The sequence below is a fragment of the Giraffa tippelskirchi genome, chromosome 1 (genome assembly GCF_054371585.1).
Source record: "Giraffa tippelskirchi isolate mGirTip1 chromosome 1, T2T-mGirTip1v1.2.pri, whole genome shotgun sequence".
Lineage (NCBI taxonomy): Eukaryota > Metazoa > Chordata > Mammalia > Artiodactyla > Giraffidae > Giraffa > Giraffa tippelskirchi.
In genome coordinates this window covers 142,067,827-142,082,349 of record NC_137275.1, presented here as the reverse complement: position 1 = coordinate 142,082,349, position 14,523 = coordinate 142,067,827, and the positions used below count along the sequence as shown (strand labels likewise).

General features: G+C 44.0%; 1 protein-coding gene and 1 long non-coding RNA gene across 2 annotated transcripts in view; one reads left to right on the top strand and one right to left on the bottom strand.

The window, feature by feature from the left end:
* LOC145538067 (uncharacterized) overlaps positions 1–14,523 on the bottom strand; it is a 139,779-nt gene that overhangs the window by 124,041 nt on the left and 1,215 nt on the right. The window lies entirely within an intron of this gene.
* MTAP (methylthioadenosine phosphorylase) overlaps positions 6,704–14,523 on the top strand; it is a 46,964-nt gene continuing 39,144 nt past the window's right edge. The window contains exon 1 of the mRNA XM_081569437.1: positions 6,704–10,047. Coding sequence (XP_081425563.1) covers positions 9,412–10,047 — 636 coding nt within the window. The 5' untranslated portion in view covers positions 6,704–9,411. The remainder of the gene's footprint in view (positions 10,048–14,523) is intronic.

Sequence of the window (14,523 nt, the reverse complement as noted above, 5' to 3'; positions counted from 1 at the left end):
TCAGGGAAGGCATTTTTTTCACATATGATCCACATTCAGATGTGTAGACTGGAAAAAAACAGATTATCCTATACTTTGGCCACCTGATGCAAAGAACTGACTCATTGGAAAAGACCCTGATGCTGGGAAAGATTGAAGGCAGGAGGAGAAGGGGGCAACAGAGGATAAGATGGCTGGATGGCATCACCGATGTGATGGACATGAGTTTGAGTAGGCTCTGGGAGTTGGTGATGGACAGGGAAGCCTGGCATGCTGCAGTCCATGGAGTTGCAAAGAGTCGGGCATGACTGAGCGACTGAACTGAACTGATGGTGGTGCTGGTGCTGGTGGTGTAAGGCACAAAGTTGGGTCCGACTCTTTTGCGATCCCATGGGCTTGGATGGGCCTCATCCAATTATTTGATGGCCTTAGGAGAGAAAAACTGAGTTCCGCTAAGGAAGAAGAAATTCTCCCTCCAGACTGTCTTCAGACTCACACCTGTAACATCAATCTACCCTGGGTCTCTAGCCTACTGTCTGCTGGCACAGCTCACTTTCTACAAACCAACTGATGCTTTTACAGAAACTGAGAGCGTGAGCCTAGGATTAGTTCACCCCTCTCATGATTACCCTGGTGGCCCAGCGGTAAAGAATCCACCTGCCATTGCAGGAGATGTGGGTTCCTTCTTTGGGTCAGGAAGATCCCCTGGAAAAGAAAACGGCAATACACTCCAGTATTCTTGCCTGGGAAATCCCATGGACAGAGGAGCCTGGTGGGCTACAGTCCATAGGGTTGCAAGATTGGACATGACTTAGAGACTATACCACCACCCCATGATTAGCTTCCCTTCTCCTGTCCCTGACCCAAAAGAGAAGTGCGTATGAGATGCTTCATAAATGTTTCCATCGCTCTGGACTTTGATCCCAGCACAGCTGCTTCTGCTCTGCTAACCTTCCAGTGGTTAGGCAAGAAAACACTGGGTTTATTTGTATCTATCACCTCAATTTAAGTCAGGTGCCTTTCCCCCAGAAAATCATAGATTATTTGAAGATGAGAAGTTGTCTTTATAGTAAGAGTGCCTTTTAGATAGCAAAACCCCTCTGCTAGAAATACTTTGCTGCTTCTCCATAACTGTTGTTTTGTACCATCTCCCTCCCCTGCTGAAAGGTATGCATTCCCTTTAGCCCTTTCCAGATATCCTAAGATATGATTTTATCTCACTATCAATTCTGAGGGGACCATCTATTGATCCTTAAAGGAGCTGTCAAACTAGATTGAGTCCTCCTTTTAAAATCCTGGACTTCCAGCATACCTTTAAAAGTAAAAATAACACAGAGGTGACTGGAAGATTGATCACTCCTCCATAACAAGATTAAAAGTCATGGTTTTCAAAGAATGGAATTGATTTACTAATAAAATCATATAGTAAAAGCCAATGATATTCCATTGCCCTGTTGTGTGTCCAGTCACTTCTCCTGATAAAACGTTTGCTTTATCCTCCACATGAAAATGCAATTAGATCACATAGAATCTCCTACTTAAAATACTGTAATGCTCTCCACGCCCAACAGAAGAGAGTCAGAACTCCTTAGTGTATATAATATAAAGATCAAAGACATAAATGCTGATGGACAGGAGGTTGATGACTGTGCTGAAGGAGGAGAGACCTGGCGCAAACTGGGCAGTACACATGTCACCCATGTCGCTGTGCTGGAACTTCAACAGTATTACCAGATTCTCTAGATTTTCTGGAAAGCCTGGAATCCCTATTTTTCCCATGTAAAACATGCTAAATTTTAAATGTCCCTGATTTAAGGAAAATACTGAATGAGCCAAACTAAACCAATCTAATTTCAAATTCAGGCCACAGGGCCCTCTTTGCAAGGCTGGACTCTGATGTCTGCTGCCTGTAGGGCATCACCTCTCACTCACCCCTTAAGCACATACCCTGTGCTCAGGTCATGTTCTGAGAAAGGCAGCTCTGTAAATGCCCTGCCTTCAGTCCCATGTTCACAAGCCCCTTCTTGCCTGTGGGCACGTAAGTCATATTTCATGATTCAGCTCAAGGGCCTTTCCTCAAGACACCCTTTGATCCTGACTCAGACCATATTCACCACACTGTCCCTTGTACCCTTCTCTCCAAACTCCATGCATCTTCTCCATTACATCTATAATTTATTGCTCTTCTTTATTTTTTTTTTTTGCATTTTATTTTTATTTTATTTTTTTTAATTTTATAAATTTATTTATTTTAGTTGGGGGCTAATTACTTTACAATATTGTAATAGTTTTTGCCATACATTGACATGAATCAGCCATGGGTTTACATGTGTTCCCCTTCCTGGACCCCCCACCCACCTCCCTCCCCATCCCATCCCTCTGGGTCATCCCATTGCCCCGGCCCTGAGCCCTTGTCTCATGCATCGAACATGGAATGGTGTTCTGTTTCACATATGATAATATACATGTTTCAATGTTATTCTCCCAGAACGTCCCACCCTCACCTTCTCCCTCAGAGTCCATAAAATTGTTCCATGCATCTGTGTGTCTTATTCTGTCTCGCATATAGGGTTATCGTTACCCTGCTCTTCTTTATTTATCTGACTCCTCCTAAGAGACTCTAAACTCTCCAAAGACAGGAACAGCATTTTATCAATTTCTCTCTCAACGCAGGGCCTGGTACCTCACCATCATCACTAGCACATACAGTATTTAACCGTGTTCCTGATGCCTTGCAAGTATTAACTTGAACTTTCACACCAGACTAGTAATATCCTCCTCATTTGACAGATGAGGAAACTGAAGCACACAGTGCAAGAAGATTCAATACCAGATAGTCTGGAATTGGAGACCATGCTTCTAGATTAGTGTCTAGAAGCATGGTCTAGATGTTAGACCACATTAGATTGTATGGAGAAGCATTATTCTTTGGAAATAAAATTATATCTAAGGGTCATTTTCTAACACAGGATCACTCTTTAGTACTTCTAATCCTTTTCTAATGTATCTTTCAGCTGCTAATCAAATAGAAAAGCTGAAAGACTGTTTTGTCAAGAAGGCAAAACTTCACTAAAATAATGTTTAAAGAATCTAAATCTACCTAGGTTTCTGAATTCATCTTCCCTTGATTCAGCCTTGGTGAAAAGCAGAGTGCTGCTTGACCTAGTGATAACCCCATTAGGGAGTTTCATTTGGTGCAAACAGCAATTTAAGCAAATATGCCCTTCTGTTTTTTCTAGTGCTTTTTGTTATTACAGTAGAATCCAAGTTGAGTTTCATGTGGGAAATCAAAGAGCCAAAGAAAGGGACTTTTCATTATATGCAGAAATGCAATGAAATGCTTTGTATTCCCATTCAAGCAGTTATTATTTTTCTGCACAGCTAAGGAATGGAATATCTAAAAAGAAACTAAGTGCTAGACTGGCCTCTGCTCTTTTACACAGACGGAAGTTTCACAGGCCTGTGTGAAGTTTCAGGGTAAGTGCTGTCAGTCTTAAAAACCCGTAAGTCTGCATTTTCCTTTGAGCTCAAGCACTCAAACTATAGACGTTGTTACTGTTTTTAATCTGATTATAAATGTCCAACTAAAGCAGTTAAATGTTTAGAAAAGGTGAAGACCTGATAATATGTAAGAGACTTTGAGGCACTCTGTTGACACTCAAATAACGTAGCCAAGGACAACGTAGGAAGTCATTTAGTGCTATTAATCAGTAATCTAAAAGCATTGTGTCTGTCTGCAAGTGTCTTTCTCTTGGCTAACATTTGTGAAATGATCACTGAAAAATCTGATAAGGGAACATTGTTGAAGTACACAGGAAAATCCAAATGATTGCCATCAATTACAGCTCACCTTCTGTAAGACTCAAACTTGACATTTTAAAACATTTTTGTTATCATCTTGCTTCAAAATGAACAATGTACTCATGGTTAAAATTCTACCTTCCTTTAATCTAGATATTTGTGACATAGAAGGTCTAATCCTCTAGTTAGTATTTTTACTTCGGTAATTTTTAAAATAAAGTTATCATACCCTCTGTATCGTTTTTTCCCCCAAAAATATTGTTCTGTGTTCCTGACCCATGAAAAGTGGTGCCATCTGCTGGCCACTGATATATCTAACTCCATATGAACAGTTTGAGATTTTTGCTGAAAGAACTCTGAAAAACAAAAAAAAGGCGCCTTGTTCTATACAAGCAATGGAAGCTGAGGACAGCTGTTTAACCTTTAAATTATCACACTCTTTCTCATATGAAGCTAATATGACTGAAGCGTTAGACAATGTTGACTTGCAGGGTTAAAAGCAACAACAAAAAAGCTAACGTTTGCTGCCCCCTGCTGTTCAAATTCCTTAGCGTTTCTGAACTTTCATTCTCACTGAAACCAGAAACATAATTAACGCATTCGTTCCTCTATTCATTCACTCATGTAGCCGTTCACTCAGTTTTTCATTAAATGAAAGAACGTAAGTCATCCTATGCACCTACAAACCATGCTGTATGCAGGTGACTGAGACACAAAACTGACCAATGTGAAATGGAGAGAACAAAGAAGAATTTCAAGGCAAAATGACATGAAATCTGTTTTTACACGTCCCTGCTGCTACTGCTAAGTCACTTCAGTCGTCTCCGACTCTGTGCGACCCCACAGACGGCAGCCCACCAGGCTCCCCCGTCCCTGGGATTCTCCAGGCAAGAACACTGGAGTGGGTTGCCATTTCCTTCTCCAATGCATGAAAGTGAAAAGTGAAAGTGAAGTCGCTCAGTCGTGTCCGACCCTTAGTGAACCCATGGACTGCAGCCTACCAGGCTCCTCCGTCCATGGGATTTTCCAGGCAAGAGTACTGGAGTGGGTTGCCATTTCCTAGAACCCATCAAAGATTGAAGGCAGGAGGAGAAGGGGATGACAGCGGATGAGATGGTTGGATGGCATCACCAACTCGATGGACATGAGTTTGAGTAAACTCCGGAAGTTGGTGATGGACAGGGAGGCCTGGCCTGCTGCAGTCCATGGGGTTGCAAAGAGTTGGACACGACTGAGCAACTGAACTAAACTGAACTGAGAACCCATCAAATCAGTTGTACAAAATCTGTGATGCCTGGGCTTAGTAATAATGAGGACGAGAAAGAGAGAATAGAAGGGGAGGACAGGTGAGGAGCAGGAGAGGGAGAAGCAGAGTGTAGGTGGGCACAGTGAACGTGGCGAAATCCAGTCATGACAACTTGCTGCACCCTCTTTAGTCCGTTATAAGCATAAAACGTTTTAGTAAGGAGGTAGATGAATTTAACACAAGTATGTTCCTTTTGGAGCAAGTTTTCTGTCTAACGTTTTAATTTTCCCCAGGAAGACCAGGAAATGTGCTCTGTTCTGTCCTTTCATAGTACCTAGTGGCAGTCTACCCTCACCCTCACCACAATGTATTACAATATCTGACTTCTCTTTCTGACTCCTCTCAGCAAATGGCAGTTCGTTAAGAGCTGAGAGGGGATAAAGTCATGCATCTTTCTCTCTTCAGCTCTTACCTTAAGGCCCAGCACATGGTGGGAAGGATAATACAGTCGTTAAGAATTTAGACTTTGCAGTTAGATTGAGGACTGAATCCCAATTACCTAGTTATATAAATTTGAGGAGACTTCTTAAATGTACTGAGCCTCATGTGATCACTGGCATAATAACATGTACCCTTGTGCCTTCTCTAACATCACATTCCACCTAGAATTTTATCATCTTAGTTTGCTTTAATCTCTGTAAAATTCCCAGATCCCTAGGAAAGGTAACATTAAAAACTGCAACTGGACATTTAAAATTTATCAGGAGTGATAGATTTGATGGACTTTTAGATGGCGGGTGGGGGTGGGAGAGAGAAGACTGAAGGCCCAAACAGACAAGGAAGCTTTTGAAAAAGGTAAATAAGCAGAAAAAGAGAGGTGAGGGTGAGTCAGCTTTTCTCAGTCTCCTCATCTCTAAAATGGGGAGTATAACAGCATCCAAGGTGGTTGTAAGGATTAAATGAAGAATTTGTAGTTTTCAAGAAATATTAGCTGTTTTTATTGTTGCTCATAAAGATTCGCAGAAGACAAACATGACCTCATTCTCAATTTACTTTTAAGATTTTATTTCCAGACAGCACATGGATTTAGCAGGGATGGATCTATGAGTTATTTATGAGTTATTTCCTATATTTTAATTTTTCTCCACTGCCCACAGCTGTGCCTTATGTTTTAAAAGCAGAATGAAGAGAAGAAACCACAGGTTGCTATTACAAAAATACCACATATTGGGGGGCTTAAAGAGCAAACATATTTCACAGTTTGGGAGGCTGGCAAGTCTAAGGTCAAAGTTCTGACAGATTTGGCGTCTAGTAAGGGTCTGCTTGCTAGTTCATAGGTGACTGTTCTCTTACAGGGCAGAAAACGTAAGGAAGCTCTCTGGGGTCTCTCTTATAAGAGAATGAATTCCATTCATGAGATAACCCCCTCAGGACCTAATCATCTCCCAAAGGTCTCACCTCTTAATACCATCACATGGGGAGGGGTTAGGATTTCAACATACAAATTTTGGAAGGACACAAACATTCAGCACATAACATTTGTCGTCGCTTAGATACTGACTTACTGAACAGAGCATATTACATCGCAACTGTATGTTAAAATATAGTTGAGCACTTAAAACATTCTGGTTCTTTTTCTTCCAGAGCACAGAAATGCCCATGTCTCTTTCTCTTTTCTTTCTTTCTTTCTTTTTTTTTTTTTTTGAGAATTCATGATGCCTATGTTTCACAATAAGGAGGAGATATAGAGAACAATTTAGTTACATAGATACTCTATGACACATATTTTTATTTTCAAGCATTTCCATGTAATGTCATTTTTATCTTGTTTAAAATGTATTTATTTTTAAAGTAGGTCCTTTTTAGTTATCTATTTTAAATACAGTAGAGTGCACATGTCAATCCCAAACTCCCACTCTCCCCCACCTTTCCCCCCTGGTAACCATAAGTTCATTCTCTAAGTCTGTTCCCTGTCTCTTTATAACAAGATTGAACACTCTTTGCTTCACCAGGGGAAGTGAATAGGCTTTAGGAATTCATATTGATATTCCTTTTCTTACAATAGAAACAATAATAACTACCTCGAGGATGTGAGGATTTTGGAATTCCAGGATGGATAGCCATTCTGTTAACCAGAATACATTCCTCATGTGCAGCATTCCTCTAGGGAGAGTGGTTGAGATTTTCCTTCAATAAATCCAAATAATAGATAACCATCCACCTTTGGTGGGATCTCCAGAAATGAAAGGACAGGCACAATTTGAAGTGAACATGGAAGAAGAGACAAGATGACTTGAATGGAAGCTATTTCTAGGTATTTTAGGGTGAAATGAACTCACAGTAGAAATAAGTAATGGAGAAAACTAAAGAAGTAGAAATTGATTGGATGAAATAAGACGATTAAATAGGGGAATCTCCCAGTATCTGGAGCACACCAAGTTCAAAACAGATGGTCAAAACTGACCCTTATTATCTCATTTCAAATCATGTGATTCCTCCCTCAATCAAAGATACAAGTTACATGTTATTGCTGGACACTCCATTTTTATTAAATATGGGGTTGCTGGGGCTTCCCTGGTGGCTCAGCAGTAAAAGAATCTGCCTGCAATGCAGGAGACTCTGGTTCAATCCCTGAGTAGGGAAAATCCCCTGGAGGAGGAAATAGCAACACACTCCAGTAATCTTGCCTGGGAAATCCTACGGACAGAGAAGCCTGGTGGGCTACAGTCCACCGCAAAAGAGTCAGATACTACTTAGCAACTAAACCACTGAAATATCTATATAGTACCTTAATCAGAACTGTTGTAAGGTGGCCTGGGTACTTTTTTAGAATTGTCTTCAGAAAGACAAGATACAGATAAACAGAGGGAATTTACAGGGCAAGAACAGCAGGGCAAGATAAGGTTATAGACAGTCCCTTAAGACTCCTGCTATCTTGTTCCAGATTCTTTATACCAATCCTAAAGGGAGAGACCACTGACTATCAGAAATTTTGATACCTTGATTCTGGGGCTTGTTAAGAAAAAAAATTATCCAAACATGGAAATAAGCCAAAAAGATTACTGCCTGCCTATCAAAGCATTGTCTGACAAGTCAGCCCAAAGGTCATCTGCTTCTGGGAGGGGAGAAGCTCATTCAATTAGATGTTGTCTGTGTTTTTCCCCTATGAATAGTGGGCTATCAGCAACAGGACAAGCTCTCCACAGCGGCACCAAGAACTATTTTTTTGCATAGCTTCAAAGTAAGGATAATTTTTACAATATTAAGTAATTGGGAAAATATCTAAAGAATATTTTGTCACAGGTGAAAAGTATATGCAATTCAAATTTAAGTGTCCATAAGGTTGTACTGGAATACAGCCAGGCTCATTCAATTAGATATGGTCTGTGTTTTTTAACTTTACACACTCCTTAGTTTTTGCCTCTTAGTAGGCAAGGTTTGCAGACCTCTTGCCTAAGGGCTATAACTGTGTTTTATTGTTTTTTATTGATAAGGGTTCAGACTCTGGTGGTAGATATCTTACATCAAAGCACCTAAGTTGGTCAAGATTCCCTAACTGTGAAGCACCATATAATCCAAGGTCTCTGTGTCCCTGCAATGGTTCCCCTCTGAGTAGTGAGCTGTCAACAGGACAATCAGCACACTAGCTCCTAGGAAACCACATTCAGGAGGAACTCCCAGCCTCCTGCCCTTTCAAAGGAGCACTCCAGTCTTCCACTTTGCCATTTCATTTTATAATTTAAAAGAAACAGAAAACTTTACATTGCAAGAAAATTTAAATCTTGAGCAAATGATGAGTGAAAATTTTTACTGTTTTAAGTAAACAGGATATGGGAAGCACCCAGTTATGTCTGAATGAAATTATACTTGTGTGGGGTTTCAGTGTTTTACTGCTGAAGGGAAAAAAGGAAGTTCACCCCTCCACAGCCATTCTCCCACCCCCAGAGTAAAATGTTTGCAATATTTCTATCAGAACATCACTGTCACCCAGCATTTTGTTGAAGAGAATTCATTCCATCCAGGGAGTTTAAATTGGATTATACCAATGGAGTGCAACGTGTGGGGGGGTGGGGCGGGGGCGGGGGAGGGGGGTGCTGATGAAGACAGGAATCCAGATTTTGAATCTAGTTGAATTGGACTTTGATCGGGGTGGTTAGGGTTGAAGTTGGCCCCGGCCCTGTGGACCCAGGCTGGAAGTTAGGGAATGTTTTATCCCCTGGAAAATCTGCCCCATAGCCAGAGTTTGTAGGTCAGAAAGGTTATCATTATCCAGCAGCACGTTACTCAATTTTCTTTCTGTCATCCCAGAGGCTTGGGCCAACCCCACCTCTGCTCCGTCTCCAACGACTTAACAGAAAGGAGCAAACCCCGGTTGAGTCGCGGGGATGAGACGAGTCAACCGCACCCCGCCCCGCATTCGCAGTTGGAGGCAGCCTCAGCATTCGCAGTTGGAGGCAGCCTCAGCGAAGAGCCTGTCCCCTCATCGCCACGATTCCCCCTCCCTCCCCCGCGAGAACTTCTGGAGCAAGATGGGCCTGGCTCTACAGATGAGGCCGAGCCTGCCGCGCATACGAGACGGAGTCAGAAGCGCTGCTCTTCCTTGTCGGGTTCTTGCGAAAGTTAACAGAGCCGATGAAAGTGCAAAGCACAAAGTCTGGAACAGCATAAGCTACCAATCAACGGTCCCCATTATTATCACTATCATGAACCCGTTAGCTACAACTCGGGGTGGGGTGGGGAGGGGGCGGGAATCAACGGAGAACCGAAAAGGCCTGCAAGAGGCGGGAGGCGGGCACCTAGAATTGAGGGGGGTGGCGGGGGAGAGCCCACGCCAGCAGCCAATCCAGCTGTCCCCGGGAGGAAGAGGAGGAGCCACCGCCGACCCCGGGACCTCCCTGCTCAGACCCGCGGCGCGCGCCTGCACCCGCGCTGCTTCTCTGCTCCCCGCCTCCATCCCGAGCGTGGCCGCTGCTCCTTCCTCGCCAGACATGGCCTCAGGTGCCACTCCCGCTGCCGTGAAGGTGAGATTAGTCGTCCTGGCTGCTGCGATCCTCCCTGACCTGTACGCTCTCTTTCCGGTCCGGGGGGACAACGCCTCTGGGCCGTGCGCCTAGGCAGTGCGCCCCCACCGTGGCGGGGAGGGTCTGCGGCTGTTTAGCCCGGGGCGGCGAGCGAGGGACAGGAAACCACCGCGGAGTTTGCCATTGCCCAGCCTTTGGTCTCAGCTGCTCACGCAGGGCGAAGGCACGCCCTTCGGAGAGGGGCCGCGAATCGGTACTGCAAGCACCTTTCTAGGCAGATGAGAGTCTGGGGCTGGGTATGCCACGTAGGTGGGCGCCTACAACCCCTGAGGGTCTCCTCGAGCCCGGAACCCTGCCCGACTTAAACGCTTCCGCCCTGACTTGGCCCTCTGCCCCGCGGCCCACGTGGGAAGACCACATGCTTGCTCTTTTGCGAGCTTCCGGCTTTTTTTGTTCTAAACGTAGGCCTTCCCTGCTTTGGGGACTCTTGCGAGTTTTTTACAGCACCGAAATGGAATATAGGAGTACTGGGCCGCTCCCTGTTTGGAGGCCTCTGGCTTTAAACTGCTTTGTTGTTGTTCAGTCGCTAAGTCGTGTGGGACTCCTTGGGACCCCATGGACTGTAGCCCACCAGGCTCCTCTGTCCGTGGGATTTCCCAGGCAAGAATACTGGAGTAGGTTGCCATTTCCTTCTCCATGGGATCTTCCCGACCCAGGGATCAAACCCCCGACTCCTGCTTGGCAGCGAATTCTTACACCATTGAGCCACCACGGAAGCCCAAACTGCTTTGTGGGCAGCCTTGAAAGGTGGAGATCAGTTTCCTTGGGCTCTCGGTCCTCAGGGGTCTCCGTATAAGGGATTATTGTGCTGTGGGAGCTTTGGCCAGAGGAAGGCCCTAGTTCCGAGATTTGCAACGGGTTTCCCTGGGGCTTTTAAGCACTTCCTCCTGTTGGTCCTGGGTGGGGAAAGAATGTAGAATTACAGTCCACAGAAATAAATTAATGATCAAAGTTAACATCACTTTCAGGCCTGACCAGCTAAGAGGTCAGTTAACTTGTCTGGCTTTAGACATTCTTGGCTGATGAGATAGGAAGGTCCACGATTGTGGAATCAGTTTTCAGTTACTCCTGGAGAAAGCAAATCTGTGGTCAGTGTGTACTCAGTCAAAGTGATTACCTTAGTAGGCCCTTGCAGCTATCAGACACTAGATGAAAAGGGGGTGGGGTGGGCAGAGTTGCAGTCACACTTAAGATACTAAATTCCTTTTTCCATTTTGAAAAGAATCTTGCATTAAACAAGTATTTGTAGAATGCCTCTTCCGTATCAGTCATAGAGAACAAAGCAGAATTTTTATGAAGCTGTTTTTCATTTCAGTAAAATGGGAACCTTACTGTAGGGTTTGCTGGGACATTAGACTTGTATCGTCTTTTACCACATGGCTGAAACTTATTCAGTGGTAGCGCTTCCAAGTGAGGGAGTTGAGATTAATTTTGATTATCTTTTTTCCAAAAATTAACATATGTTAGGTTGCAGCTTTCAGTGGGCAAGCAAGAAACTGTTGCCTTTCCCTTACAGGAATACACTTAAAGTGATGTTAAAAATAGAGACGAGTGATACTTAAAACAGCCTCACTTTAACCTTGTTTGGCATTCTCCCTACCACACAGTTTCCCTGTAAAATTAGTGCAGTGCATTTAAGTGCACAATGGGCACTGTGATTAGAACTCTGATATAAATATTGAATGATGTATATTTGTTCTTGGCCAGCTGCTGAATATAAAATTAATAGGTACATATAGTGTTGGGCCTGCCTGCTGATTTCTCTTTGGAGTCAGAACAGGTGAAAACTTTGCTGTTGCAATTCTTTCATTCCTACACCATTTCTGCCAGACTGTTGAGGCAACATCCTATGTAAAGAACATGAGATGCTAATGTCCTGAGCAAAATAAGCTAATGAAAACCATATCCTAGCCCCAGATCATAAAATGTAGAGCTAGAGTGTTCCTTAAGACCATATACCCATACATACCTCTTTTTTCAGAGGCCCAGAAAGGTCACCTAAAGAGTCCAGAATTACACAGTTGGACCTAGACAGTGATTGATCTGATGTAGACATTCCACCAGTTAGATGCTGTGAGCCATTTTCTGAACTCTGACATGTGTCTTCCCTGTACCCTGTTTTACTCTGTTGACAAAGGTCATGCAGCTTTAAGGAAGAGGGGGTATAAAGTGTGTCCATAAGCAAGCAACCTCCTAAGTGCCTTCTGGACACTCTCCCATGGAATTAATAGCAGCGATTGTCTGAGAGGACCTCAGAGATACCATATCCTACAGCAACAGGCATGGGCAGGTGGCACGCTTAACCACACAGAGGGTTTGAACCAGTCTTTGCCATTCTGGGGAGCTCCTTTAATGGGCCATGGCTCCCTCAGGCAGCTGCCCAGCTTTTACTCTGAGAGATTAAAAATCAATCTTGTTTACATGATTGCTATGACAAGGAGGGGATGTGGTCCCATCATAGTTGGGTAAGCTAAGTTGCTTCAGTCGTGTCTGACTCTGTGTGACCCCATAGACGGCAGCCCACCAGGCTCCCCCGTCCCTGGGATTCTCCAGGCAAGAACACTGGAGTGGGTTGCCATTTCCTCCTCCAATGCATGAAAGTGAAAAGTGAAAGTGAAGACGCTCAGTCATGTCTGACTCTTCGCGACCCCATGAACTGCAGCCTACCAGGCTCCTCCGTCCATGGGATTTTCCAGGCAAGAGTACTGGAGTGGGGTGCCATTGCCTTCTCCGTCATAGATGGGTAGTGGGCTGTAAACAAATTGGTATTAAGGGGGATGATGGGCAAGTTATAGAGTGTAGACTGGAGAACAGTCCTTTGCAGCTCTCCTTTTTGCTGGCTGAGTGTGGACCTTACACTGAAAAGTCCTTGAGTGACCTTAAAAAACTCATGGACAACCCACAGACCCCAACTGGAAACCAAAGGACAGTAAGCTTTTGTTTTTTGCCTAGAGACCCAAGGACAGGACGGTTCCTCCCTTAGTAGAACTGTCCTGAGCATTGTTGGACATAAAACAAACACATCCTGGGTCCCTTCTCCCCACAAAATGCTGGTAGCACTCCCCCCAGTCATGGTGACAGCCAGAAATGTCCCCATGGGTTCCCAGGTACCTCCCAGGAGAGCCTCCATACTTGGTTGGGGACCCCTGGGGTAAGTCCCTGAGGCAGAGACCACCTGGTGAGGAGACAACACAGCCAGGGTTATGTTCTGAGTAGCAGAGAAAGACAGAGATAAGGGGCTTGTTGTTGTTAAGGAAGGCTTTTTTTATTTTACTTTTGCTGGAGGTGAGAAGGTGTATAGAAACAGTCATGGATATAAATGCATTATTTCACTTGATTCTCATAGTTGTACAGATTAAAGAAAGACTGGGCTTACCTGGTGGCTAAGAATCTGCCTGCAATGCAGGAGACCCAGGTTCGATCTCTGGGTTGGGAAGATCCCCTGGAGAAGGGAATGGCAACCCACTCCAGTACCCTTGCCTGGAAAATTCCATGGACAGAGGAGCATGGCAGGCTATATAGTCCATGGTGTCACAAAGAGTTGGACATGACTGAGTGACTAACACTTTGACCCATTAGAATAATACCTTGACTTTGCAAGGAGAGGTGGGTTAAATTAAAACTGTGATGTTCTGAACCTGCAGTTATTTTGGATTAGCACCCCACCCCGAGACCTCAGTTAATGTTAATTACTTGTTCAAAGACCCATTCTCCAAAAATAGTCAAATTCTGCTCAATGTCACTAATCATCAAAGAAATACAAATCAAAACCACAATGAGATCACTTCATACCTGTCAAAATGGCTATCATCAAAAAGCCGACAGGACTTCCCTGGTGGGCCCGTGGTTAAGAACCTGCCTGCCAGTGCAGGGGACATGGGTTTGATCCCTGGTTTGGGGAGATTCCCCATGTGCATCAACTAAGCACCTGCACCACAACTGCTGAGCCTGCGCTCTGGAGCTCGAGAGCCATGATGCTGAGCCTTCATACCTAGAGCCCATGCTCCCCAACAAGAGAAGCTACTGCAGTGAAAGTCCATGAACCACAGCACAAAGTAGTAGCCCCTGCTCACTGCAGCTAGAGAAAAGCCCACATGCAGAAATGAAGACTCAAACCACCAAAAATAGATAAATAAAGGGTCTACAAATAACATGTTGATGGCAGCAACCTAAGTGCTCGTCAACAGATGAATGGATAAAGAAGTGGGGTGTGTGTGTGTGTGTATGTATATATATGCACAATAGAATATTAGCCATAAAAAAGAATGAAATTCTGCCATTTGCAACAGTGTTGATGGACCTAGAAAGTATTAGGCTTAGTGAAATAACTCAGAGAAAGACAAATACTCTTTATCACTTTTATGTGGAATCTATGAACAAATGTCTATAACAAAACAACAGAGAACAAGCTAGTGG